This window comes from Oncorhynchus masou, unplaced genomic scaffold, assembly GCF_036934945.1.
Source record: "Oncorhynchus masou masou isolate Uvic2021 unplaced genomic scaffold, UVic_Omas_1.1 unplaced_scaffold_2442, whole genome shotgun sequence".
Classification (NCBI taxonomy): domain Eukaryota; kingdom Metazoa; phylum Chordata; class Actinopteri; order Salmoniformes; family Salmonidae; genus Oncorhynchus; species Oncorhynchus masou.
Genome location: NW_027008895.1, coordinates 27,785 through 53,553, shown reverse-complemented (window position 1 = coordinate 53,553; position 25,769 = coordinate 27,785). Strand labels below are relative to the sequence as shown.

Below are 25,769 nucleotides of genomic sequence, written 5' to 3'. Positions count from 1 at the left end.
TGTTCCCAGCTGTCTGTCTATGAACAGAGTATACTGTTCCCATCTGTCTGTCTATGAACAGAGTATACTGTTCCCATCTGTCTGTCTATGAACAGAGTATACTGTTCCCATCTGTCTGTCTATGAACAGAGTATACTGTTCCCATCTGTCTGTCTATGAACAGAGTATACTGTTCCCATCTGTCTGTCTATGAACAGAGTATACTGTTCCCATCTGTCTGTCTATAAACAGAGTATACTGTTCCCATCTGTCTGTCTATGAACAGAGTATACTGTTCCCATCTGTCTGTCTAAGAACAGAGTATACTGTTCCCCTGTCTAAGAACAGAGTATACTGTTCCCAGCTGTCTATGGACAGAGTATACTGTTCCCATCTGTCTGTCTAATAACAGAGTATACTGTTCCCAGCTGTCAATGAACAGAGTATACTGTTCCCATCTGTCTGTCTATGAACAGAGTATACTGTTCCCATCTGTCTGTCTATGAACAGAGTATACTGTTCCCATCTGTCTGTCTATGAACAGAGTATACTGTTCCCATCTGTCTGTCTATGAACAGAGTATACTGTTCCCAGCTGTCTGTCTATGAACAGAGTATACTGTTCCCATCTGTCTGTCTATGAACAGAGTATACTGTTCCCAGCTGTCTGTCTATGAACAGAGTATACTGTTCCCAGCTGTCTGTCTATGAACAGAGTATACTGTTCCCATCTGTCTGTCTATGAACAGAGTATACTGTTCCCAGCTGTCTGTCTATGAACAGAGTATACTGTTCCCAGCTGTCTGTCTATGAACAGAGTATACTGTTCCCAGCTGTCTGTCTGTGAACAGAGTATACTGTTCCCAGCTGTCTGTCTATGAACAGAGTATACTGTTCCCAGCTGTCTGTCTATGAACAGAGTATACTGTTCCCAGCTGTCTGTCTATGAACAGAGTATACTGTTCCCAGCTGTCTGTCTATGAACAGAGTATACTGTTCCCATCTGTCTGTCTATGAACAGAGTATACTGTTCCCAGCTGTCTGTCTATGAACAGAGTATACTGTTCCCAGCTGTCTGTCTATGAACAGAGTATACTGTTCCCATCTGTCTGTCTATAAACAGAGTATACTGTTCCCATCTGTCTGTCTATGAACAGAGTATACTGTTCCCATCTGTCTGTCTATGAACAGAGTATACTGTTCCCAGCTGTCTGTCTATGAACAGAGTATACTGTTCCCAGCTGTCTATGAACAGAGTATACTGTTCCCAGCTGTCTGTCTGTCTATGAACAGAGTATACTGTTCCCAGCTGTCTGTCTATGAACAGAGTATACTGTTCCCAGCTGTCTGTCTGTCTATGAACAGAGTATACTGTTCCCATCTGTCTGTCTGTCTATGAACAGAGTATACTGTTCCCAGCTGTCTATGAACAGAGTATACTGTTCCCATCTGTCTGTCTGTCTATGAACAGAGTATACTGTTCCCCTGTCTATGAACAGAGTATACTGTTCCCATCTGTCTGTCTGTCTATGAACAGAGTATACTGTTCCCAGCTGTCTGTCTATGAACAGAGTATACTGTTCCCATCTGTCTGTCTATGAACAGAGTATACTGTTCCCATCTGTCTGTCTATGAACAGAGTATACTGTTCCCATCTGTCTATGGACAGAGTATACTGTTCCCATCTGTCTGTCTATGAACAGAGTATACTGTTCCCATCTGTCTGTCTGTGAACAGAGTATACTGTTCCCAGCTGTCTGTCTATGAACAGAGTATACTGTTCCCATCTGTCTGTCTATGAACAGAGTATACTGTTCCCAGCTGTCTGTCTATGAACAGAGTATACTGTTCCCATCTGTCTATGAACAGAGTATACTGTTCCCATCTGTCTGTCTATGAACAGAGTATACTGTTCCCATCTGTCTGTCTATGAACAGAGTATACTGTTCCCATCTGTCTATGAACAGAGTATACTGTTCCCATCTGTCTATGAACAGAGTATACTGTTCCCATCTGTCTATGAACAGAGTATACTGTTCCCAGCTGTCTGTCTATGAACAGAGTATACTGTTCCCATCTGTCTGTCTATGAACAGAGTATACTGTTCCCATCTGTCTGTCTATGAACAGAGTATACTGTTCCCATCTGTCTATGAACAGAGTATACTGTTCCCATCTGTCTATGAACAGAGTATACTGTTCCCAGCTGTCTGTCTATGAACAGAGTATACTGTTCCCATCTGTCTGTCTATGAACAGAGTATACTGTTCCCAGCTGTCTGTCTATGAACAGAGTATACTGTTCCCAGCTGTCTGTCTATGAACAGAGTATACTGTTCCCATCTGTCTGTCTATAAACAGAGTATACTGTTCCCATCTGTCTGTCTATGAACAGAGTATACTGTTCCCATCTGTCTGTCTATGAACAGAGTATACTGTTCCCAGCTGTCTGTCTATGAACAGAGTATACTGTTCCCAGCTGTCTATGAACAGAGTATACTGTTCCCAGCTGTCTATCTGTCTATGAACAGAGTATACTGTTCCCAGCTGTCTGTCTATGAACAGAGTATACTGTTCCCAGCTGTCTGTCTGTCTATGAACAGAGTATACTGTTCCCATCTGTCTGTCTGTCTATGAACAGAGTATACTGTTCCCAGCTGTCTATGAACAGAGTATACTGTTCCCATCTGTCTGTCTGTCTATGAACAGAGTATACTGTTCCCCTGTCTATGAACAGAGTATACTGTTCCCATCTGTCTGTCTGTCTATGAACAGAGTATACTGTTCCCAGCTGTCTGTCTATGAACAGAGTATACTGTTCCCATCTGTCTGTCTATGAACAGAGTATACTGTTCCCATCTGTCTGTCTATGAACAGAGTATACTGTTCCCATCTGTCTATGGACAGAGTATACTGTTCCCATCTGTCTGTCTATGAACAGAGTATACTGTTCCCATCTGTCTGTCTGTGAACAGAGTATACTGTTCCCAGCTGTCTGTCTATGAACAGAGTATACTGTTCCCATCTGTCTGTCTATGAACAGAGTATACTGTTCCCAGCTGTCTGTCTATGAACAGAGTATACTGTTCCCATCTGTCTATGAACAGAGTATACTGTTCCCATCTGTCTGTCTATGAACAGAGTATACTGTTCCCATCTGTCTGTCTATGAACAGAGTATACTGTTCCCATCTGTCTATGAACAGAGTATACTGTTCCCATCTGTCTATGAACAGAGTATACTGTTCCCATCTGTCTATGAACAGAGTATACTGTTCCCAGCTGTCTGTCTATGAACAGAGTATACTGTTCCCATCTGTCTGTCTATGAACAGAGTATACTGTTCCCATCTGTCTGTCTATGAACAGAGTATACTGTTCCCATCTGTCTATGAACAGAGTATACTGTTCCCATCTGTCTATGAACAGAGTATACTGTTCCCATCTGTCTATGAACAGAGTATACTGTTCCCAGCTGTCTGTCTATGAACATAGTATACTGTTCCCATCTGTCTGTCTATGAACAGAGTATACTGTTCCCATCTGTCTGTCTATGAACAGAGTATACTGTTCCCCTGTATATGAACAGAGTATACTGTTCCCAGCTGTCTGTCTATGAACAGAGTATACTGTTCCCATCTGTCTGTCTATGAACAGAGTATACTGTTCCCATCTGTCTGTCTATGAACAGAGTATACTGTTCCCCTGTATATGAACAGAGTATACTGTTCCCAGCTGTCTGTCTATGAACAGAGTATACTGTTCCCATCTGTCTGTCTATAAACAGAGTATACTGTTCCCCTGTCTATGAACAGAGTGTACTGTTCCCAGCTGTCTGTCTATGAACAGAGTATACTGTTCCCCTGTCTATGAACAGAGTATACTGTTCCCATCTGTCTGTCTGTCTATGAACAGAGTATACTGTTCCCATCTGTCGGTCTGTCTATGAACAGAGTATACTGTTCCCATCTGTCTGTCTATGAACAGAGTATACTGTTCCCATCTGTCTATGAACAGAGTATACTGTTCCCATCTGTCTGTCTATAAACAGAGTATATTGTTCCCATCTGTCTGTCTATGAACAGAGTATACTGTTCCCAGCTGTCTGTCTATGAACAGAGTATACTGTTCCCACCTGTCTGTCTATGAACAGAGTATACTGTTCCCATCTGTCTGTCTATGAACAGAGTATACTGTTCCCATCTGTCTGTCTGTCTATGAACAGAGTATACTGTTCCCATCTGTCTATGAACAGAGTATACTGTTCCCAGCTGTCTATGAACAGAGTATACTGTTCCCATCTGTCTGTCTGTCTATGAACAGAGTATACTGTTCCCAGCTGTCTGTCTATGAACAGAGTATACTGTTCCCCTGTCTATGAACAGAGTATACTGTTCCCACCTGTCTGTCTATGAACAGAGTATACTGTTCCCATCTGTCTGTCTATGAACAGAGTATACTGTTCCCATCTGTCTGTCTGTCTATGAACAGAGTATACTGTTCCCATCTGTCTATGAACAGAGTATACTGTTCCCATCTGTCTATGAACAGAGTATACTGTTCCCCTGTCTATGAACAGAGTATACTGTTCCCATCTGTCTGTCTATGAACAGAGTATACTGTTCCCATCTGTCTGTCTATGAACAGAGTATACTGTTCCCAGCTGTCTGTCTATGAACAGAGTATACTGTTCCCATCTGTCTGTCTATGAACAGAGTATACTGTTCCCAGCTGTCTGTCTATGAACAGAGTATACTGTTCCCCTGTCTATGAACAGAGTATACTGTTCCCAGCTGTCTGTCTATGAACAGAGTATACTGTTCCCATCTGTCTGTCTATGAACAGAGTATACTGTTCCCATCTGTCTGTCTATGAACAGAGTATACTGTTCCCAGTTGTCTGTCTATGAACAGAGTATACTGTTCCCCTGTCTATGAACAGAGTATACTGTTCCCATCTGTCTATGAACAGAGTATACTGTTCCCATCTGTCTGTCTGTCTATGAACAGATTATACTGTTCCCATCTGTCTATGAACAGAGTATACTGTTCCCATCTGTCTGTCTGTCTATGAACAGATTATACTGTTCCCACCTGTCTGTCTATAAACAGAGTATACTGTTCCCCTGTCTATGAACAGAGTATACTGTTCCCACCTGTCTGTCTATAAACAGAGTATACTGTTCCCATCTGTCTGTCTATGAACAGAGTATACTGTTCCCATCTGTCTGTCTATGAACAGAGTATACTGTTCCCATCTGTCTGTCTATAAACAGAGTATACTGTTCCCAGCTGTCTGTCTATGAACAGAGTATACTGTTCCCAGCTGTCTGTCTAGGAACAGAGTATACTGTTCCCATCTGTCTGTCTATGAACAGAGTATACTGTTCCCAGCTGTCTGTCTATGAACAGAGTATACTGTTCCCATCTGTCTATGAACAGAGTATACTGTTCCCAGCTGTCTGTCTATGAACAGAGTATACTGTTCCCATCTGTCTATGAACAGAGTATACTGTTCCCAGCTGTCTATGAACAGAGTATACTGTTCCCCTGTCTATGAACAGAGTATACTGTTCCCATCTGTCTATGAACAGAGTATACTGTTCCCATCTGTCTATGAACAGAGTATACTGTTCCCATCTGTCTGTCTATGAACAGAGTATACTGTTCCCAGCTGTCTGTCTATGAACAGAGTATACTGTTCCCATCTGTCTGTCTATAAACAGAGTATACTGTTCCCATCTGTCTGTCTATGAACAGAGTATACTGTTCCCAGCTGTCTGTCTATGAACAGAGTATACTGTTCCCATCTGTCTGTCTATGAACAGAGTATACTGTTCCCAGTTGTCTGTCTATGAACAGAGTATACTGTTCCCAGCTGTCTGTCTATGAACAGAGTATACTGTTCCCATCTGTCTGTCTATAAACAGAGTATACTGTTCCCCTGTCTATGAACAGAGTATACTGTTCCCATCTGTCTGTCTATGAACAGAGTATACTGTTCCCACCTGTCTGTCTATAAACAGAGTATACTGTTCCCCTGTCTATGAACAGAGTATACTGTTCCCATCTGTCTGTCTATGAACAGAGTATACTGTTCCCATCTGTCTATGAACAGAGTATACTGTTCCCAGCTGTCTGTCTGTGAACAGAGTATACTGTTCCCATCTGTCTGTGAACAGAGTATACTGTTCCCATCTGTCTATGAACAGAGTATACTGTTCCCAGCTGTCTGTCTATGAACAGAGTATACTGTTCCCACCTGTCTGTCTATAAACAGAGTATACTGTTCCCCTGTCTATGAACAGAGTATACTGTTCCCATCTGTCTGTCTATGAACAGAGTATACTGTTCCCATCTGTCTATGAACAGAGTATACTGTTCCCAGCTGTCTGTCTGTGAACAGAGTATACTGTTCCCATCTGTCTGTGAACAGAGTATACTGTTCCCATCTGTCTATGAACAGAGTATACTGTTCCCATCTGTCTGTGAACAGAGTATACTGTTCCCATCTGTCTATGAACAGAGTATACTGTTCCCATCTGTCTGTCTGTCTATGAACAGATTATACTGTTCCCCTGTCTATGAACAGAGTATACTGTTCCCACCTGTCTGTCTATAAACAGAGTATACTGTTCCCCTGTCTATGAACAGAGTATACTGTTCCCATCTGTCTGTCTATGAACAGAGTATACTGTTCCCATCTGTCTGTCTATGAACAGAGTATACTGTCCCCATCTGTCTGTCTGTGAACAGAGTATACTGTTCCCATCTGTCTATGAACATAGTATACTGTTCCCATCTGTCTGTCTATGAACAGAGTATACTGTTTCCATCTGTCTGTCTGTCTATGAACAGAGTATACTGTTCCCATCTGTCTGTCTATGAACAGAGTATACTGTTCCCCTGTCTATGAACAGAGTATACTGTTCCCATCTGTCTGTCTATGAACAGAGTATACTGTTCCCAGCTGTCTGTCTATGAACAGAGTATACTGTTCCCATCTGTCTGTCTATGAACAGAGTATACTGTTCCCATCTGTCTGTCTATGAACAGAGTATACTGTTCCCATCTGTCTATGAACATAGTATACTGTTCCCATCTGTCTGTCTATGAACAGAGTATACTGTTCCCCTGTCTATGAACATAGTATACTGTTCCCATCTGTCTATGAACAGAGTATACTGTTCCCATCTGTCTATGAACATAGTATACTGTTCCCATCTGTCTGTCTATGAACAGAGTATACTGTTTCCATCTGTCTGTCTGTCTATGAACAGAGTATACTGTTCCCATCTGTCTGTCTATGAACACAGTATACTGTTCCCAGCTGTCTGTCTATGAACAGAGTATACTGTTCCCATCTGTCTATGAACAGAGTATACTGTTCCCATCTGTCTGTCTATGAACAGAGTATACTGTTCCCATCTGTCTGTCTATGAACAGAGTATACTGTTGCCAGCTGTCTGTCTATGAACAGAGTATACTGTTCCCATCTGTCTATGAACAGAGTATACTGTTCCCATCTGTCTGTCTATGAACAGAGTATACTGTTCCAAGCTGTCTGTCTATGAACAGAGTATACTGTTCCCATCTGTCTATAAACAGAGTATACTGTTCCCATCTGTCTGTCTATGAACAGAGTATACTGTTCCCATCTGTCTGTCTATGAACAGAGTATACTGTTCCCATCTGTCTATGAACAGAGTATACTGTTCCCAGCTGTCTGTCTATGAACAGAGTATACTGTTCCCATCTGTCTGTCTATGAACAGAGTATACTGTTCCCAGCTGTCTGTCTATGAACAGAGTATACTGTTCCCAGCTGTCTGTCTATGAACAGAGTATACTGTTCCCATCTGTCTATAAACAGAGTATACTGTTCCAAGCTGTCTGTCTATGAACAGAGTATACTGTTCCCATCTGTCTATAAACAGAGTATACTGTTCCCATCTGTCTGTCTATGAACAGAGTATACTGTTCCCATCTGTCTGTCTATGAACAGAGTATACTGTTCCCAGCTGTCTGTCTATGAACAGAGTATACTGTTCCCATCTGTCTGTCTATGAACAGAGTATACTGTTCCCATCTGTCTGTCTGTCTATGAACAGAGTATACTGTTCCCATCTGTCTGTCTGTCTATGAACAGAGTATGCTGTTCCCAGTTGTCTGTCTATGAACAGAGTATACTGTTCCCATCTGTCTATGAACAGAGTATACTGTTCCCAGCTGTCTGTCTATGAACAGAGTATACTGTTCCCATCTGTCTGTCTATGAACAGAGTATACTGTTCCCAGCTGTCTGTCTATGAACAGAGTATACTGTTCCCATCTGCCTGTCTGTCTGTCTATGAACAGAGTATACTGTTCCCAGCTGTCTGTCTATGAACAGAGTATACTGTTCCCATCTGTCTGTCTATGAACAGAGTATACTGTTCCCCTGTCTATGAACAGAGTATACTGTTCCCATCTGTCTGTCTATGAACAGAGTATACTGTTCCCAGCTGTCTGTCTATGAACAGAGTATACTGTTCCCATCTGTCTGTCTGTCTATGAACACATTATACTGTTCCCATCTGTCTATGAACAGAGTATACTGTTCCCATCTGTCTGTCTATGAACAGAGTATACTGTTCCCAGCTGTCTGTCTATGAACAGAGTATACTGTTCCCATCTGTCTATGAACAGAGTATACTGTTCCCATCTGTCTGTCTATGAACAGAGTATACTGTTCCCATCTGTCTGTCTATGAACAGAGTATACTGTTCCCATCTGTCTGTCTATGAACAGAGTATACTGTTCCCAGCTGTCTGTCTATGAACAGAGTATACTGTTCCCATCTGTCTATGAACAGAGTATACTGTTCCCATCTGTCTGTCTATGAACAGAGTATACTGTTCCCATCTGTCTGTCTATGAACAGAGTATACTGTTGCCAGCTGTCTGTCTATGAACAGAGTATACTGTTCCCATCTGTCTATGAACAGAGTATACTGTTCCCATCTGTCTGTCTATGAACAGAGTATACTGTTCCAAGCTGTCTGTCTATGAACAGAGTATACTGTTCCCATCTGTCTATAAACAGAGTATACTGTTCCCATCTGTCTGTCTATGAACAGAGTATACTGTTCCCATCTGTCTGTCTATGAACAGAGTATACTGTTCCCATCTGTCTGTCTATGAACAGAGTATACTGTTCCCATCTGTCTGTCTATGAACAGAGTATACTGTTCCCATCTGTCTGTCTATGAACAGAGTATACTGTTCCCATCTGTCTGTCTATGAACAGAGTATACTGTTCCCATCTGTCTGTCTATGAACAGAGTATACTGTTCCCATCTGTCTATGAACAGAGTATACTGTTCCCATCTGTCTGTCTATGAACAGAGTATACTGTTCCCATCTGTCTATGAACAGAGTATACTGTTCCCATCTGTCTATGAACAGATTATACTGTTCCCAGCTGTCTGTCTATGAACAGAGTATACTGTTCCCATCTGTCTGTCTATGAACAGAGTATACTGTTCCCAGCTGTCTGTCTATGAACAGAGTATACTGTTCCCAGCTGTCTGTCTATGAACAGAGTATACTGTTCCCATCTGTCTATAAACAGAGTATACTGTTCCAAGCTGTCTGTCTATGAACAGAGTATACTGTTCCCATCTGTCTATAAACAGAGTATACTGTTCCCATCTGTCTGTCTATGAACAGAGTATACTGTTCCCATCTGTCTGTCTATGAACAGAGTATACTGTTCCCAGCTGTCTGTCTATGAACAGAGTATACTGTTCCCATCTGTCTGTCTATGAACAGAGTATACTGTTCCCATCTGTCTGTCTGTCTATGAACAGAGTATACTGTTCCCATCTGTCTGTCTATGAACAGAGTATACTGTTCCCATCTGTCTGTCTATGAACAGAGTATACTGTTCCCATCTGTCTATGAACAGAGTATACTGTTCCCATCTGTCTGTCTATGAACAGAGTATACTGTTCCCATCTGTCTATGAACAGAGTATACTGTTCCCATCTGTCTGTCTATGAACAGAGTATACTGTTCCCATCTGTCTGTCTATGAACAGAGTATACTGTTCCCATCTGTCTGTCTATGAACAGAGTATACTGTTCCCAGCTGTCTGTCTATGAACAGAGTATACTGTTCCCATCTGTCTGTCTGTCTATGAACAGAGTATACTGTTCCCATCTGTCTGTCTGTCTATGAACAGAGTATACTGTTCCCATCTGTCTGTCTATGAACAGAGTATACTGTTCCCAGCTGTCTGTCTATGAACAGAGTATACTGTTCCCATCTGTCTGTCTGTCTGTCTATGAACAGAGTATACTGTTCCCATCTGTCTGTCTGTCTGTCTATGAACAGAGTATACTGTTCCCAGCTGTCTGTCTATGAACAGAGTATACTGTTCCCATCTGTCTGTCTATGAACAGAGTATACTGTTCCCCTGTCTATGAACAGAGTATACTGTTCCCACCTGTCTGTCTATGAACAGAGTATACTGTTCCCATCTGTCTGTCTGTCTATGAACACATTATACTGTTCCCATCTGTCTGTCTGTCTGTCTATGAACAGAGTATACTGTTCCCATCTGTCTGTCTGTCTGTCTATGAACAGAGTATACTGTTCCCAGCTGTCTGTCTATGAACAGAGTATACTGTTCCCATCTGTCTGTCTATGAACAGAGTATACTGTTCCCCTGTCTATGAACAGAGTATACTGTTCCCATCTGTCTGTCTATGAACAGAGTATACTGTTCCCATCTGTCTGTCTATGAACAGAGTATACTATTCCCATCTGTCTGTCTATGAACAGAGTATACTGTTCCCATCTGTCTGTCTGTCTATGAACAGAGTATACTGTTCCCAGCTGTCTGTCTATGAATGTTCAAGATGTCTCTGTCTCCTTTATCTCTGTAGTGGATGGTCTACTCTGTTAGAGGATCAGTATCTCTCTCTTCTTTATCTCTGTAGTGGATGGTCTACTCTGTTAGAGGATCAGTATCTCTCTCCTTTATCTCTGTAGTGGATGGTCTACTCTGTTAGAGGATCAGTATCTCTCCTTTATCTCTGTAGTGGATGGTCTACTCTGTTAGAGGATCAGTATCTCTCTCCTTTATCTCTGTAGTGGATGGTCTACTCTGTTAGAGGATCAGTATCTCTCTCTTCTTTATCTCTGTAGTGGATGGTCTACTCTGTTAGAGGATCAATATCTCTCTCTCTCCTTTATCTCTGTAGTGGATGGTCTACTCTGTTAGAGGATCAGTATCTCTCTCTCTCCTTTATCTCTGTAGTGGATGGTCTACTCTGTTAGAGGATCAATATCTCTCTCTCTCTCCTTTATCTCTGTAGTGGATGGTCTACTCTGTTAGAGTATCAGTATCTCTGTCCTTTATCTCTGTAGTGGATGGTCTACTCTGTTAGAGGATCAATATCTCTCTCCTTTATCTCTGTAGTGGATGGTCTACTCTGTTAGAGGATCAGTATCTCTCTCTCTCCTTTATCTCTGTAGTGGATGGTCTACTCTGTTAGAGGATCAATATCTCTCTCTCTCTCCTTTATCTCTGTAGTGGATGGTCTACTCTGTTAGAGGATCAGTATCTCTCTCCTTTATCTCTGTAGTGGATGGTCTACTCTGTTAGAGGATCAGTATCTCTCTCCTTTATCTCTGTAGTGGATGGTCTACTCTGTTAGAGGATCAGTATCTCTCTCCTTTATCTCTGTAGTGGATGGTCTACTCTGTTAGAGGATCAATATCTCTCTCTCCTTTATCTCTGTAGTGGATGGCCTACTCTGTTAGAGGATCAGTATCTCTCTCTCTCCTTTATCTCTGTAGTGGATGGTCTACTCTGTTAGAGGATCAATATCTCTCTCCTTTATCTCTGTAGTGGATGGTCTACTATGTTAGAGGATCAGTATCTCTCTCTCTCCTTTATCTCTGTAGTGGATGGTCTACTCTGTTAGAGGATCAGTATCTCTCTCCTTTATCTCTGTAGTAGTTGGTCTACTCTGTTAGAGGATCAGTATCTCTCTCCTTTATCTCTGTAGTGGATGGTCTACTCTGTTAGAGGATCAGTATCTCTGTCCTTTATCTCTGTAGTGGATGGTCTACTCTGTTAGAGGATCAGTATCTCTCTCTCTCCTTTATCTCTGTAGTGGATGGTCTACTCTGTTAGAGGATCAATATCTCTCTCTCTCTCCTTTATCTCTGTAGTGGATGGTCTACTCTGTTAGAGGATCAATATCTCTCTCTCTCTCCTTTATCTCTGTAGTGGATGGTCTACTCTGTTAGAGGATCAATATCTCTCTCTCTCCTTTATCTCTGTAGTGGATGGTCTACTCTGTTAGAGGATCAGTATCTCTCCTTTATCTCTGTAGTGGATGGTCTACTCTGTTAGAGGATCAGTATCTCTCTCCTTTATCTCTGTAGTGGATGGTCTACTCTGTTAGAGGATCAATATCTCTCTCTCTCCTTATCTCTGTAGTGGATGGTCTACTCTGTTAGAGTATCAGTATCTCTGTCCTTTATCTCTGTAGTGGATGGTCTACTCTGTTAGAGGATCAATATCTCTCTCTCTCCTTTATCTCTGTAGTGGATGGTCTACTCTGTTAGAGGATCAATATCTCTCTCTCTCTCTCCTTTATCTCTGTAGTGGATGGTCTACTCTGTTAGAGGATCAGTATCTCTCTCCTTTATCTCTGTAGTGGATGGTCTACTCTGTTAGAGGATCAGTATCTCTCTCTCCTTTATCTCTGTAGTGGATGGTCTACTCTGTTAGAGGATCAGTATCTCTCTGTCCTTTATCTCTGTAGTGGATGGTCTACTCTGTTAGAGGATCAGTATCTCTCTCTCCTTTATCTCTGTAGTGGATGGTCTACTCTGTTAGAGGATCAATATCGCTCTCTCTCCTTTATCTCTGTAGTGGATGGTCTACTATGTTAGAGTATCAGTATCTCTCTCTCTCTCTGTCCTTTATCTCTGTAGTGGATGGTCTACTCTGTTAGAGGATCAGTATCTCTCTCCTTTATCTCTGTAGTGGATGGTCTACTCTGTTAGAGGATCAGTATCTCTCTCCTTTATCTCTGTAGTGGATGGTCTACTCTGTTAGAGAATCAGTATCTCTCTCTTCTTTATCTCTGTAGTGGATGGTCTACTCTGTTAGAGTATCAGTATCTCTGTCCTTTATCTCTGTAGTGGATGGTCTACTCTGTTAGAGGATCAGTATCTCTCTCTCCGTTATCTCTGTAGTGGATGGTCTACTCTGTTAGAGGATCAATATCTCTCTCCTTTATCTCTGTAGTGGATGGTCTACTCTGTTAGAGGATCAGTATCTCTCTCTCTCCTTTATCTCTGTAGTGGATGGTCTACTCTGTTAGAGGATCAGTATCTCTCTCCTTTATCTCTGTAGTGGATGGTCTACTCTGTTAGAGGATCAATATCTCTCTCTCTCCTTTATCTCTGTAGTGGATGGTCTACTCTGTTAGAGGATCAATATCTCTCTCTCTCTCCTTTATCTCTGTATTGGATGGTCTACTCTGTTAGAGGATCAGTATCTCTCTCCTTTATCTCTGTAGTGGATGGTCTACTCTGTTAGAGGATCAGTATCTCTCTCCTTTATCTCTGTAGTGGATGGTCTACTCTGTTAGAGGATCAATATCTCTCTCCTTTTTCTCTGTAGTGGATGGTCTACTCTGTTAGAGGATCAGTATCTCTCTGTCCTTTATCTCTGTAGTGGATGGTCTACTCTGTTAGAGGATCAGTATCTCTCTCCTTTTTCTCTGTAGTGGATGGTCTACTCTGTTAGAGGATCAGTATCTCTCTCTCCTTTATCTCTGTAGTGGATGGTCTACTCTGTTAGAGGATCAGTATCTCTCTCTCTTTATCTCTGTAGTGGATGGTCTACTCTGTTAGAGGATCAGTATCTCTCTCTCCTTTATCTCTGTAGTGGATGGTCTACTCTGTTAGAGGATCAGTATCTCTCTCTCCTTTATCTCTGTAGTGGATGGTCTACTCTGTTAGAGGATCAGTATCTCTCTCTCCTTTATCTCTGTAGTGGATGGTCTACTCTGTTAGAGGATCAGTATCTCTCTCTCCTTTATCTCTGTAGTGGATGGTCTACTCTGTTAGAGGATCAGTATCTCTCTCTCCTTTATCTCTGTAGTGGATGGTCTACTCTGTTAGAGGATCAGTATCTCTCTGTCCTTTATCTCTGTAGTGGATGGTCTACTCTGTTAGAGGATCAGTATCTCTCTCTTCTTTATCTCTGTAGTGGATGGTCTACTCTGCCAGAGGATCAGTCCAGGTGTGCAGTGTGTCAGCAGGTGCTGAGGGATCCAGTCTCTATCACCTGTGGACACAGGTTCTGCAGACAGTGCATCACCAGATACTGGGAGAAACCTGCTCCTTCAGGAGACTATGCCTGTCCTCGGTGTAGAAAGAGATCCAGGACACGTCCTGTACTACAGCACCTGAGTGAACCCAATGATGCAAGAGGCTCTGAAAACAGTAAGGACACTTGCAGACCTGTGCTAAGTCAATGCCTCAATATGATTAAGAGTTAACTACAATCATATGAGATAATATAAGTTACTGTAGATGTGAAGACCCACTTCATCCTGTTAACGAATGTGTCTGATACACATCCTTTTCCTCTTCCTTGTAGTGGATGACAGCCTGCAGAGAGCTGTAGTAAACCATAAATACAGTCTGCAGAGAGCTGTAGTAAACCATGAAGACAGTCTGCAGAGAGCTGTAGTAAACCATGAAGACAGTCTGCAGAGAGCTGTAGTAAACCATGAAGACAGTCTGCAGAGAGCTGTAGTAAACCATGAAGACAGTCTGCAGAGAGCTGTAGTAAACCATGAAGACAGTCTGCAGAGAGCTGTAGTAAACCATGAAGACAGTCTGCAGAGAGCTGTAGTAAACCATGAAGACAGTCTGCAGAGAGCTGTAGTAAACCATGAAGACAGCCTGCAGAGAGCTGTAGTAAACCATGAAGACAGCCTGCAGAGAGCTGTAGTAAACCATGAAGACAGCCTGCAGAGAGCTGTAGTAAACCATGAAGACAGTCTGCAGAGAGCTGTAGTAAACCATGAAGACAGTCTGCAGAGAGCTGTAGTAAACCATGAAGACAGTCTGCAGAGAGCTGTAGTAAACCATGAAGACAGTCTGCAGAGAGCTGTAGTAAACCATGAAGACAGTCTGCAGAGAGCTGTAGTAAACCATGAAGACAGTCTGCAGAGAGCTGTAGTAAACCATGAAGACAGTCTGCAGAGAGCTGTAGTAAACCATGAAGACAGTCTGCAGAGAGCTGTAGTAAACCATGAAGACAGTCTGCAGAGAGCTGTAGTAAACCATGAAGACAGTCTGCAGAGAGCTGTAGTAAACCATGAAGACAGTCTGCAGAGAGCTGTAGTAAACCATGAAGACAGTCTGCAGAGAGCTGTAGTAAACCATGAAGACAGTCTGCAGAGAGCTGTAGTAAACCATGAAGACAGTCTGCAGAGAGCTGTAGTAAACCATGAAGACAGTCTGCAGAGAGCTGTAGTAAACCATGAAGACAGTCTGCAGAGAGCTGTAGTGAACCATGAAGACAGTCTGCAGAGAGCTGTAGTAAACCATAAAGACAGTCTGATGAGGAGGTATGAATGTGTGATAGAAGGCATCGAAACAGCAGGGACTCAAACTCCCCTTAACAGGATTTACACAGAGCTCTACATCACAGAAGGAGAGAGTGAAGCGGTTAACAATGAACATGAGGTGTGGCAGCTAGAGACAGCATCCAGGACACCAACCTCACATGACACAGCAATCCACTGCAATGACATCTTTAAACCCTTAGCTGGCCAAGAGAGACGCATCAGAACTGTGCTGACGAAGGGCATCGCTGGCATCGGAAAAACAGTCTCTGTGCAGAAGTTCATCCTAGACTGGGCTGAAGGGAAGGCTAATCAAGATGTGGAGATCATATTTGTGCTTCCTTTCCGGGAGCTGAACTTGATCAAAGATCGCCAGTACAGTCTTCTCAGACTTTTAAATGACTTCCACACAGAACTAGACAAAGGCAATGCAGAGAAACTCACTGCCTGTAAAACTATGTTCATCTTGGATGGTTTGGATGAAAGCAGATTTCCATTGGATTTCCAGCACAATGAAAAGGTGTCTGATGTCACCCAGACATCGTCTCTTGATGTTCTGCTGACAAATCTCATCAAGGGGAATCTGCTTCCCTCTGCTCTCCTATGGATAACCTCCCGACCAGCAGCAACCAATCAGATCCCCCCTCAGTGTGTTGACCAGGTAACAGAGGTACGGGGGTTCAATGACCCACAGAAGGAGGAGTACTTCAGGAAGAGATTCAGTGATGAGGACCTGGCCAGCAGAATCATCTCACACATAAAGACATCAAGGAGCCTCCACATCATGTGCCACATTCCAGTCTTCTGTTGGATTTCTGCAACAGTCCTTGAACACATGTTGAGTACAGACAAGAGGAGAGAGATGCCCAAGACTCTGACTGAGATGTCCATACACTTCCTGCTCATTCAGACCAGCCTGAAGAACCAGAAGTATCATGGAAGAGATGAGATGGATCAAGAGGAGCTCATGGAGTCAGATAAGGAAATTCTTCTGAAGCTGGGGAAGCTGGCGTTTAAAAATCTGGAGAAGGGTAATCTGATGTTCTATGAAGAAGACCTGAAAGAGGCTGGCCTTGATGTCAAAGAAGCTTCAGTGTACTCAGGAGTGTGCACACAAATCTTTAAAGAAGAGTCTGTGTTATTTCAGAGAGTGGTGTACTGCTTTGTTCATCTGAGCATTCAGGAGTTTCTCTCAGCTGTCTACATGTACCATTGTTACACAACCAGGAACATGGATGCACTGAAGCCCTTCCTCAAGAGAAAGTCTAGAGGTGCGTCTGAAGAGCTAACCTTGGATGAGCTGCTGAAGAGTGCCGTGGATAAAGCCTTGGAGAGTAAGAATGGACACCTGGACCTTTTTGTCCGCTTCCTTCATGGCATGTCACTGGCAGCCAATCAGAAACTCCTACGAGGTCTGGTGACACAGACAGAAAGCAGTCCAGAGAGCGTCAAGAAAACAATCCGATCCCTGAAGGTGATGCAGAGGAAGAACATCTCCCCTGAGAGGTGCATCAATCTCTTCCACTGTCTGATAGAGATGAAAGACCAGTCAGTACAGAAAGTAATCGAAGTGTACTTGAGGTCAGAGAACAGATCCAAAAACCTCTCCCTTGCTCAGTGTTCAGCGCTGGCCTACATGCTGCAGATATCAGAGGAGGTTCTGGATGTGTTTGACCTGAAGGAATATAAGACATCAGAGGAGGGTCGTAGGAGACTGGTCCCAGCTGTGAGAGGCTGCAGGAAAGCTCTGTAAGTATTCATGTGACTATCCCTCAGACCAAACTTTACTGTATGGACCAACAGTTATATTGGCTGAATAAACTTTCTATCAGCTGAAAACTCTCTAACTATATTACAAACTGATCTGCACAATATACACATTATTTGAGCAGTGCTAACAGTTTAAGCAGGGAAAGCTAAGCAAAATATTTTAATATAACCTGTCTGTCATAGTATTTCTTCTGTGTTGGCAGACTCATTGGCTGTAAACTCACAGACACATCCTGTGAAGTGTTGGCCTCAGTTCTCAGTTCAAACCCCTCACACCTGAGAGAGCTGGATCTGAGTAACAACGACCTGAAGGATTCAGGAGTGAAGCTGCTCTCTGCTGGACTGGGGAATCCCCACTGTAAACTGGAGACTCTGAGGTCAGTATAATATATATTGTGGACTGTATACTCAATACAATCTAAATCTGATTCCTCACTGTCTAAATAGATATGGTGTGGACTGTATGCTCAATACAATCTAAATCTGATTCCTCACTGTCTAAATAGATATGGTGTGGACTGTATACTCAATACAATCTAAATCTGATACCTCACTGTCTAAATAGATATGGTGTGGACTGTATACTCAATACAATCTAAATCTGATACCTCACTGTCTAAATAGATATGGTGAGGACTGTATACTCAATACAATCTAAATCTGATTCCTCACTGTCTGTCTTCTGACTGATACTGCTTTTTAAACTGGTCTGGACAGTCTACTATAATATTTGTACTATACATTTGTCTCTCTACAAGTAATATTATGATAATTTATAATAATGAAATTTTTAATGATGATACATTAATTTATGAATAGATATGGCAGGTTTCAGGACACTGATGTATCTGAATATGTTGAAAAAATATACTGCCACTATTTTAACCACCAAAGAATATCAGTGTGATTTTAATATGATTTGACTCTTTGCAGGCTGTCAGGCTGTCTAGTCACAGAGGAAGGCTGTGCTTCTCTGGTCTCAGCTCTGAGGTCAAACCCCTCACACCTGAGAGAGCTGGACCTGAGCTACAATCACCCAGGAGACTCAGGAGTCAGACTGCTCTCTGCTGGACTGGAGGATCCACACTGCAGACTGGAGAAACTCAAGTATGTAGAGGGTTTATGTCAATGTTCATATCAGACATGTTGGACTTATCAGGCTGGTTAAGACAAACATTCTGACCAACACTTGGACAAAGTTACTGACTGTGTGTGTGTGTGTGTGTGTGTGTGTGTGTCCTGTGTGTGTGTAACATAACGTATGCAAATCATAATAGTGAAAAAGTAACAATGAGAACGAAAAACCACAGACAACTAAATTACCGTCAAACACTCAGGGTTTATTTTAATCACACGGTAAAGGGGCTGAGCTGGGAAAGAAACAAATATCCCACAACACCACTAAACTAGACTAGTCTACTACTATACAGCTAACTAACTAACCAAAAACACCCCTAAACTAGACTAGCCTGCTACTATACAGCTAACTAGCTAACCAAAAACACCCCTAAACTAGACTAGCCTACTACTATACAGCTAACTAACTAACCAAAAACACCCCTAAACTAGACTAGCCTACTACTATACCGCTAACTAACTAACCAAAAACACCCCTAAACTAGACTAGCCTGCTACTATACAGCTAACTAGCTAACCAAAAACACCCCTAAACTAGACTAGTCTACTACTATACAGCTAACTAACTAACCAAAAACACCCCTAAACTAGACTAGCCTACTACTATACAGCTAACTAACTAACCAAATACACCCCTAAACTAGACTAGCCTACTACTATACCGCTAACTAACTAACCAAAAACACCCCTAAACTAGACTAGCCTACTACTATACAGCTAACGAACTAACCAAAAACACCCCTAAACTAGACTAGCCTGCTACTATACAGCTAACTAACCAAAAACACCCCTAAACTAGACTAGTCTACTAGTATACAGCTAACTAACCAAAAACACCCCTAAACTAGACTAGCCTACTACAATACAGCTAACCTACTACTATACAGCTAACTAACTTACCAAAAACACCCCTAAACTAGACTAGTCTACTACTATACAGCTAACTAACCAAAAACACCCCTAAACTAGACTAGCCTACTACTATACAGCTAGCCTACTACTATACAGCTAACTAACTTACCAAAAACACCCCTAAACTAGACTAGCCTACTACTATACAGCTAACTAACTAACCAAAAACACCCCTAAACTAGACTAGCCTACTACTATACAGCTAACTAACTAACCAAAAACACCCCTAAACTAGACTAGCCTACTACTATACAGCTAACCTACTACTATACAGCTAACTAACTAACCAAAAACACCCCTAAACTAGACTAGCCTACTACTATACAGCTAACTAATTTACCAAAAACACCCTTAAACTAGACTAGCCTGCTACTATACAGCTAACTAACTAACTAACCAAAAACACCCCTAAACTAGACTAGCCTACTACTATACAGCTAACTAACTAACCAAAAACACCCCTAAACTAGACTAGCCTACTACTATACAGCTAACTAACTAACCAAAAACACCCCTAAACTAGACTAGCCTGCTACTATACAGCTAACTAACTAACTAACCAAAAACACCCCTAAACTATGTCAATGTTCATATCAGAACTGAACCATGTTGAAATGTAAACACTCAACTTTCCCTTTTAAACGCCTGAATCAGGGTCTCTTCCTCTTTCCTCTTAACTCTTATAGAACAACTGTAACAGAAGCCAAACAGCAGAACAGCCAATAGTGTCCTTAAACTTATCAGGTGTGTGTGTGTGTGTGTGTGTGTGTGTGTGTGTGTGTGTGTGTGTGTGTGTGTGTGTGTGTGTGTGTGTGTGTGTTCAGGTGTATCCCTCAATGACTGTCTGTTCTTCTGCTTACCGCTACAGTGTGGAACATGGTGGAGAGAACAGAATGAAACCTGGACTTAGAAAATGTGAGTGTTGACTGCTGTGAAGAATATGACTAAGAATAAGTCTTAATTCAAGTTAAGTCAAAGACCACCATCATTACTGACTTGGTCATATTAAATATCAGCTGTAGTTCTACAGAAGCAGAAATCAGGGACACCAACGTTTACAAAGAGTTGCATGTGTGTTTAATAGGAATAAGTGTGTTTTATATTACCATACAGTATAACATATGATCATTCAACAAGTCTCAAGTTACCTTAACTTCTCCTTTAGATACCTAGAAACATCTACATTAAATTAATTAGTGAAAAGTGAGTTAACATTCTAATGTGAATGATGATGATTTCGAATATTGTGTCTGGTTTCATCCATCAGATGTCTGTGATCTCACACTGGACCCAAACACAGTAGACAGACACCTCTCTCTGTCTGAGGAGAACAGAAAGGTGACATGTAGGAGAGAGGAGCAGCCGTATCCTGATCACCCAGAGAGATTTGAGGGCTGGGGACAGGTGCTGTGTAGAGAGGGTCTGACTGGGCGCTGTTACTGGGAGGTAGAGTGGAGTGGGGGGGCTGTTATTGGAGTGACATATAAAGGAATCAGCAGGAAAGGAGGGGTTGATGAATGTTGTCTTGGATACAATAACAAGTCCTGGAGTCTGTTCTGCTCTAACAACAGATACATTGCCTATCACAATAGTAATCCCACTACCATAGACGTCCCCCCCTCCAGCCCCCACAGAGTAGGAGTGTATCTGGACTGGCCAGCCGGCACTCTGTCCTTCTATAGAGCCTCCTCTGACACACTGACCCACCTGATCACATTCACCTCCACTTTCACTGAGCCCCTCTATCCAGGGTTTTGGGTTTGTTGGGAAGGCGACTCAGTGTCCCTGAAATAATAACCTGACACACACACACACACACACACACACTGGACTCACGAACACACACACACACACTGGACTCACACACACACACACACACACTGGACTCACACACACCCACACACACTGGACTCACACACACACACACACTGGACTCACACACACACACACACTCACACACACACACTGGACTCACACACACCCTGAACACACACTGGACTCACACACACACACACACTGGACCGACACACACACCCTGAACACACACACATAAACACACACTGGAAACACACACACACTGGACGCACACTCACATTGCACACACACACACTGGACAAACACACACACTGGGCAAAGACACACACACACACACACTGGGCAAAGACACACACACACACACACACTGGACACACACACACTGAACACACACTGGACTCACACAGACACACACACACACACACACACACACAAACACACACTGGACTCACACACACACACTGGACTCACACATACACACACACACACACACACACACACACACACTGGACTCACACACACACACTGCACTCACACACACACACTGGACTCACACACACACACACACACACTGGACTCACTCACACACACACACACCCTGAACACACACTGGACTCACTCACACACACACACACACACACACACACACACACACACACACACACACTGGACCGACACACACACCCTGAACACACACACACACTGGACACGCTCACATAAACACACACTGGAAACACACACACACTGGACGCACACTCACATTTCACACACACACGCTGGACAAACACACACACACTGGACAGACACACACACTGGACACACACACACTGAACACACACACACTGAACACACACACAATGGGCAAAGACACACACACACACAATTGGACACACACACACACACACTGGACAAACACACACACACACACACACTGGACAAACACACAAACACACACACTAGACACACACAAACACACTGGACAGACACACAAACACACTGGACAGACACACACACACACACACACTGGACAGACACACACACACACACTGGACAGACACATACACACTGAACACACACACACTGGGCAAAGACACACACACACACACACACACACACACACACACAATTGGACACACACACACACTGGACAAACACACACTGAACACACACACACACTGGACAAACACACACACACTGAACACACACACACTGGGCAAAGACACACATGCTAGACACACACACACACACACACTGGACAAGCACACAAACACAGACACACACACACTGAACACACACACACGCTAGACACATACACACACACACTGGACACAAACACACACACACACTGAACACACACACACACACACTGGACACAAACACACACACACACTGAACACACACACACTGGGCAACGACACACACACACACAATTGGACACACACACACACACTGGACACAAACACACACACTGAACATACACACACTGGGCAAAGACACATGCTAGACACACACACACACACACACACACACACACACTGGACAAGCACACAAACACAGACACACAAACACTGAACACACACACACGCTAGACACACACACACACACTGGACACAAACACACACACACACTGAACACACACACACACACACACTGGACACAAACACACACACACTGAACACACACACACACACACACACACACACTGGGCAACGACACACACACACACAATTGGACACACACACACACACACACTGAACACACACACACACACACACACACTAGACACACACACACATTAGACACACACACACACACTGAACACACACAGACACTGGACACACACACAGAACACACACACACACACACACACTGAACACACACACACACACTAGACACACACACACACTGAACACACACACACACACACTAGACACACACACACACACTGAACACACACACACACTGAACACACACACACACTGAACACACACACACACACACACACACACACACACACACACACACACACTGAACACACACACACACACTGAACACACACACACACACACACTGGACAAACACACACATGCTGGACAAACACACACACTGGACTCACAAACACACACACACATACTGGACAAAAACACACACACACACACACACACACTGGACAAACACACACACTCTTCTTCCTAAAATTGTGACCTTGACCCAGGACCTCTTACAATAACATGTATTTTATGTTGAATAACAAATTGTACAATTATGTCAGGATTTGGCCAGGGTTGTTCCGGGTTTTGGTCACTAGATGCCCCCATTGTGCTTTTTGTCCTTATGTTTTTCCCTTGATCCCCATTAATTATTTGCACCTGTGCCTCGTTTCCTCTAATTGTATTTAAACCCTTAGTTTCCCTCAGTTCTGTGCTCTGTGTTTGTATGTTAGCACCCTGCCCTAGTGTTCTGTGTACTCTTGTCGATTCCGGGTGACGCTCTTGTGGTATTCTGTTTTTTGTTTTTGTTTATTTTTTGTGAGTTTCTTTTGAGGCCTTTTTGTGCTTTTCCTACCACCTTTTGGATTTGCCATTTTTTGTATTTAAGGATTTTTCTTTATTAAATACACCGTCTTAAGTACTGCTGTGTCTGCCTCATCTTCTGGGTTCTGCTGACTATTCGTGGCTCAGTTGGTTAAGTGACTGTTTCTCACTCCGGAGACCCAGGTTCGAAACCGGGTCCTGACAAATTATATACAATTATATATGGACATACGCTCCATAGTTGTACAAGGATATATTGTACTTTTCATAATAAAACATACTTGAAACAAGAAAAGGCTTGTTACTTGTGAAAACAGTTTGTTTATTGATTTTACGTTTCCTCTGTCAGGTTGACGTTAACCTGCGACTGGTTGAAACATGAAACAAATATGAAATGAAATTCAAAACAATTAAATATGTGGAATAGAATTAAACAAATTGTACAATTAGTACAACAGAGTGTTGTGATGCATGGTTACTATAGCAACAGAGTGTTGTGATGCAGGGTCACTATAGCAACAGTGTTGTGATGCAGGGTCACTATAGCAACAGTGTTGTGATGCAGGGTCACTATAGCAACAGAGTGTTGTGATGCAGGTTCACTATAGCAACAGAGTGTTGTGATGCAGGGTCACTATATCTCTCTGCTCTCTCTGCTCTCTCTGTTCTCTGCTCTTTTCACACACTCTGTCTCTGTCCTCTCACTCTTTTATCTGCACTCTGCTCTGTCTCTTTCCTCTCATTCTTTTCTCTGCACTCTGCTCTGTCTCTGTCTGCTCTCTCTGTTCTCTCTCTTTGCTTTCTCAGCCTGCTCTCTGCTCCCTCTCTCTCTGCTCTCTCTTCTCTATGTTCTCTGCTCTCTCACTTCCTCTGATCTCTCTGCTCTCTCTCTCTGCTCTCTCTCTGCTCTCTCTGCCCTCTGCTCTCCCTGATCTGTCTCTCTGCTCTCAGCTCTCTCTGTTCTCTCTCTCTGCCCTCTCTGTTCTCTCTCTCTGCCCTCTCTGCTATCTCCCTCTCTCTCTGCCCCCTCTCTCTCTGCCCTCTCTGTTCTCTCTCTCTGCCCTCTCTGCTCTCTCCCTCTGCTTTCTCTCTCGCTCTCTGCTCTCTCACTTCCTCTGATCTCTCTGCTCTCTCTCTATGCTTTCTCCCTCTCCCTCTGCTCTCCCTGATCTGTCTCTCTGCTCTCAGCTCTCTCTCTCTCCCTCTCTGTTCTATCACTCTTTTCTCTCTGTTCTCTGCTCTCTCTGCTCTGCTCTGCTCTCTCTTTTCTCTGCTCTCTCTCTCTGCTCTCTCTTCTATGCTCTCTTTCTGCTCACTCTGCACTCTCTGTTCTCTCAGCCTGCTCTCTGCTCTCTTTCTGCTCTCTGTGCTCTCTCTGCTATCTATTCTCTGCTCTCTCTCCCTCTGCTCTCTCTGCTATATGCTCTCTCTCTTTCTCTCTCTGCTCTCTGTGCTCTCTCTGCCTCTGCTCTCTCTGTTCTCTGCTCTCTCTCTCCCTCTGCTATCTCTCTTCTCTCTGTTCTCTGCTCTCTCTGCTCTTCCTCCATTTGCTCTATCTGCTCTCTGCTATCTCTCTGTTCTCTGCTCTCTCTCCCTCCCTCTGCTCCCTCTGCTCTCTTGACTCTCTGCTCTGCTGCTCTCTATTTTATCTGCTCTCTCTGCTCTCTGCTCTTCCTCTCTGCTCTCTCTCTTTCTCTGCCCTCTCTGCCCTCTCTGTTCTCTCTCTCTCTCTGCTCGCTCTCTCTGCTGTCTCTGCTCTCTCTCTTCTCTCGCTGCTCTCTCAGCCTGCTCTCTGCTTGCTCTCTCTCTGCTCTATCTCTGTTCTCTCCTCTCTCTGCTCACTCTGCTCTCTCTGCTCTCCCTATCTGGTCTCTTCTCTCTCCCTCTGCTCTCTTCTCTCTCCCTCTGCCCTCTGCCCTCTCTATTTGCTCTCTTGCTTTTCCCTGCTCTCTCTCTCTGCTCTCTCTCTTTCTGCTCTCAT

General features: G+C 43.1%; 1 protein-coding gene across 1 annotated transcript in view; it reads left to right on the top strand.

The window, feature by feature from the left end:
* LOC135533551 (NLR family CARD domain-containing protein 3-like) overlaps nucleotides 1-24,087 on the top strand; it is a 31,476-nt gene extending 7,389 nt beyond the window's left edge. Inside the window, exons 4-10 of the mRNA XM_064960835.1 lie at nucleotides 14,252-14,487; nucleotides 14,645-14,811; nucleotides 15,430-17,369; nucleotides 17,594-17,765; nucleotides 18,337-18,497; nucleotides 20,308-20,354; nucleotides 20,707-24,087. Of these exons, the coding sequence (XP_064816907.1) occupies nucleotides 14,252-14,487; nucleotides 14,645-14,811; nucleotides 15,430-17,369; nucleotides 17,594-17,765; nucleotides 18,337-18,497; nucleotides 20,308-20,354; nucleotides 20,707-21,233 (3,250 nt within the window). The 3' untranslated portion in view covers nucleotides 21,234-24,087. The remainder of the gene's footprint in view (nucleotides 1-14,251; nucleotides 14,488-14,644; nucleotides 14,812-15,429; nucleotides 17,370-17,593; nucleotides 17,766-18,336; nucleotides 18,498-20,307; nucleotides 20,355-20,706) is intronic.
* The last annotated feature ends 1,682 nt before the right edge of the window (nucleotides 24,088-25,769 follow it).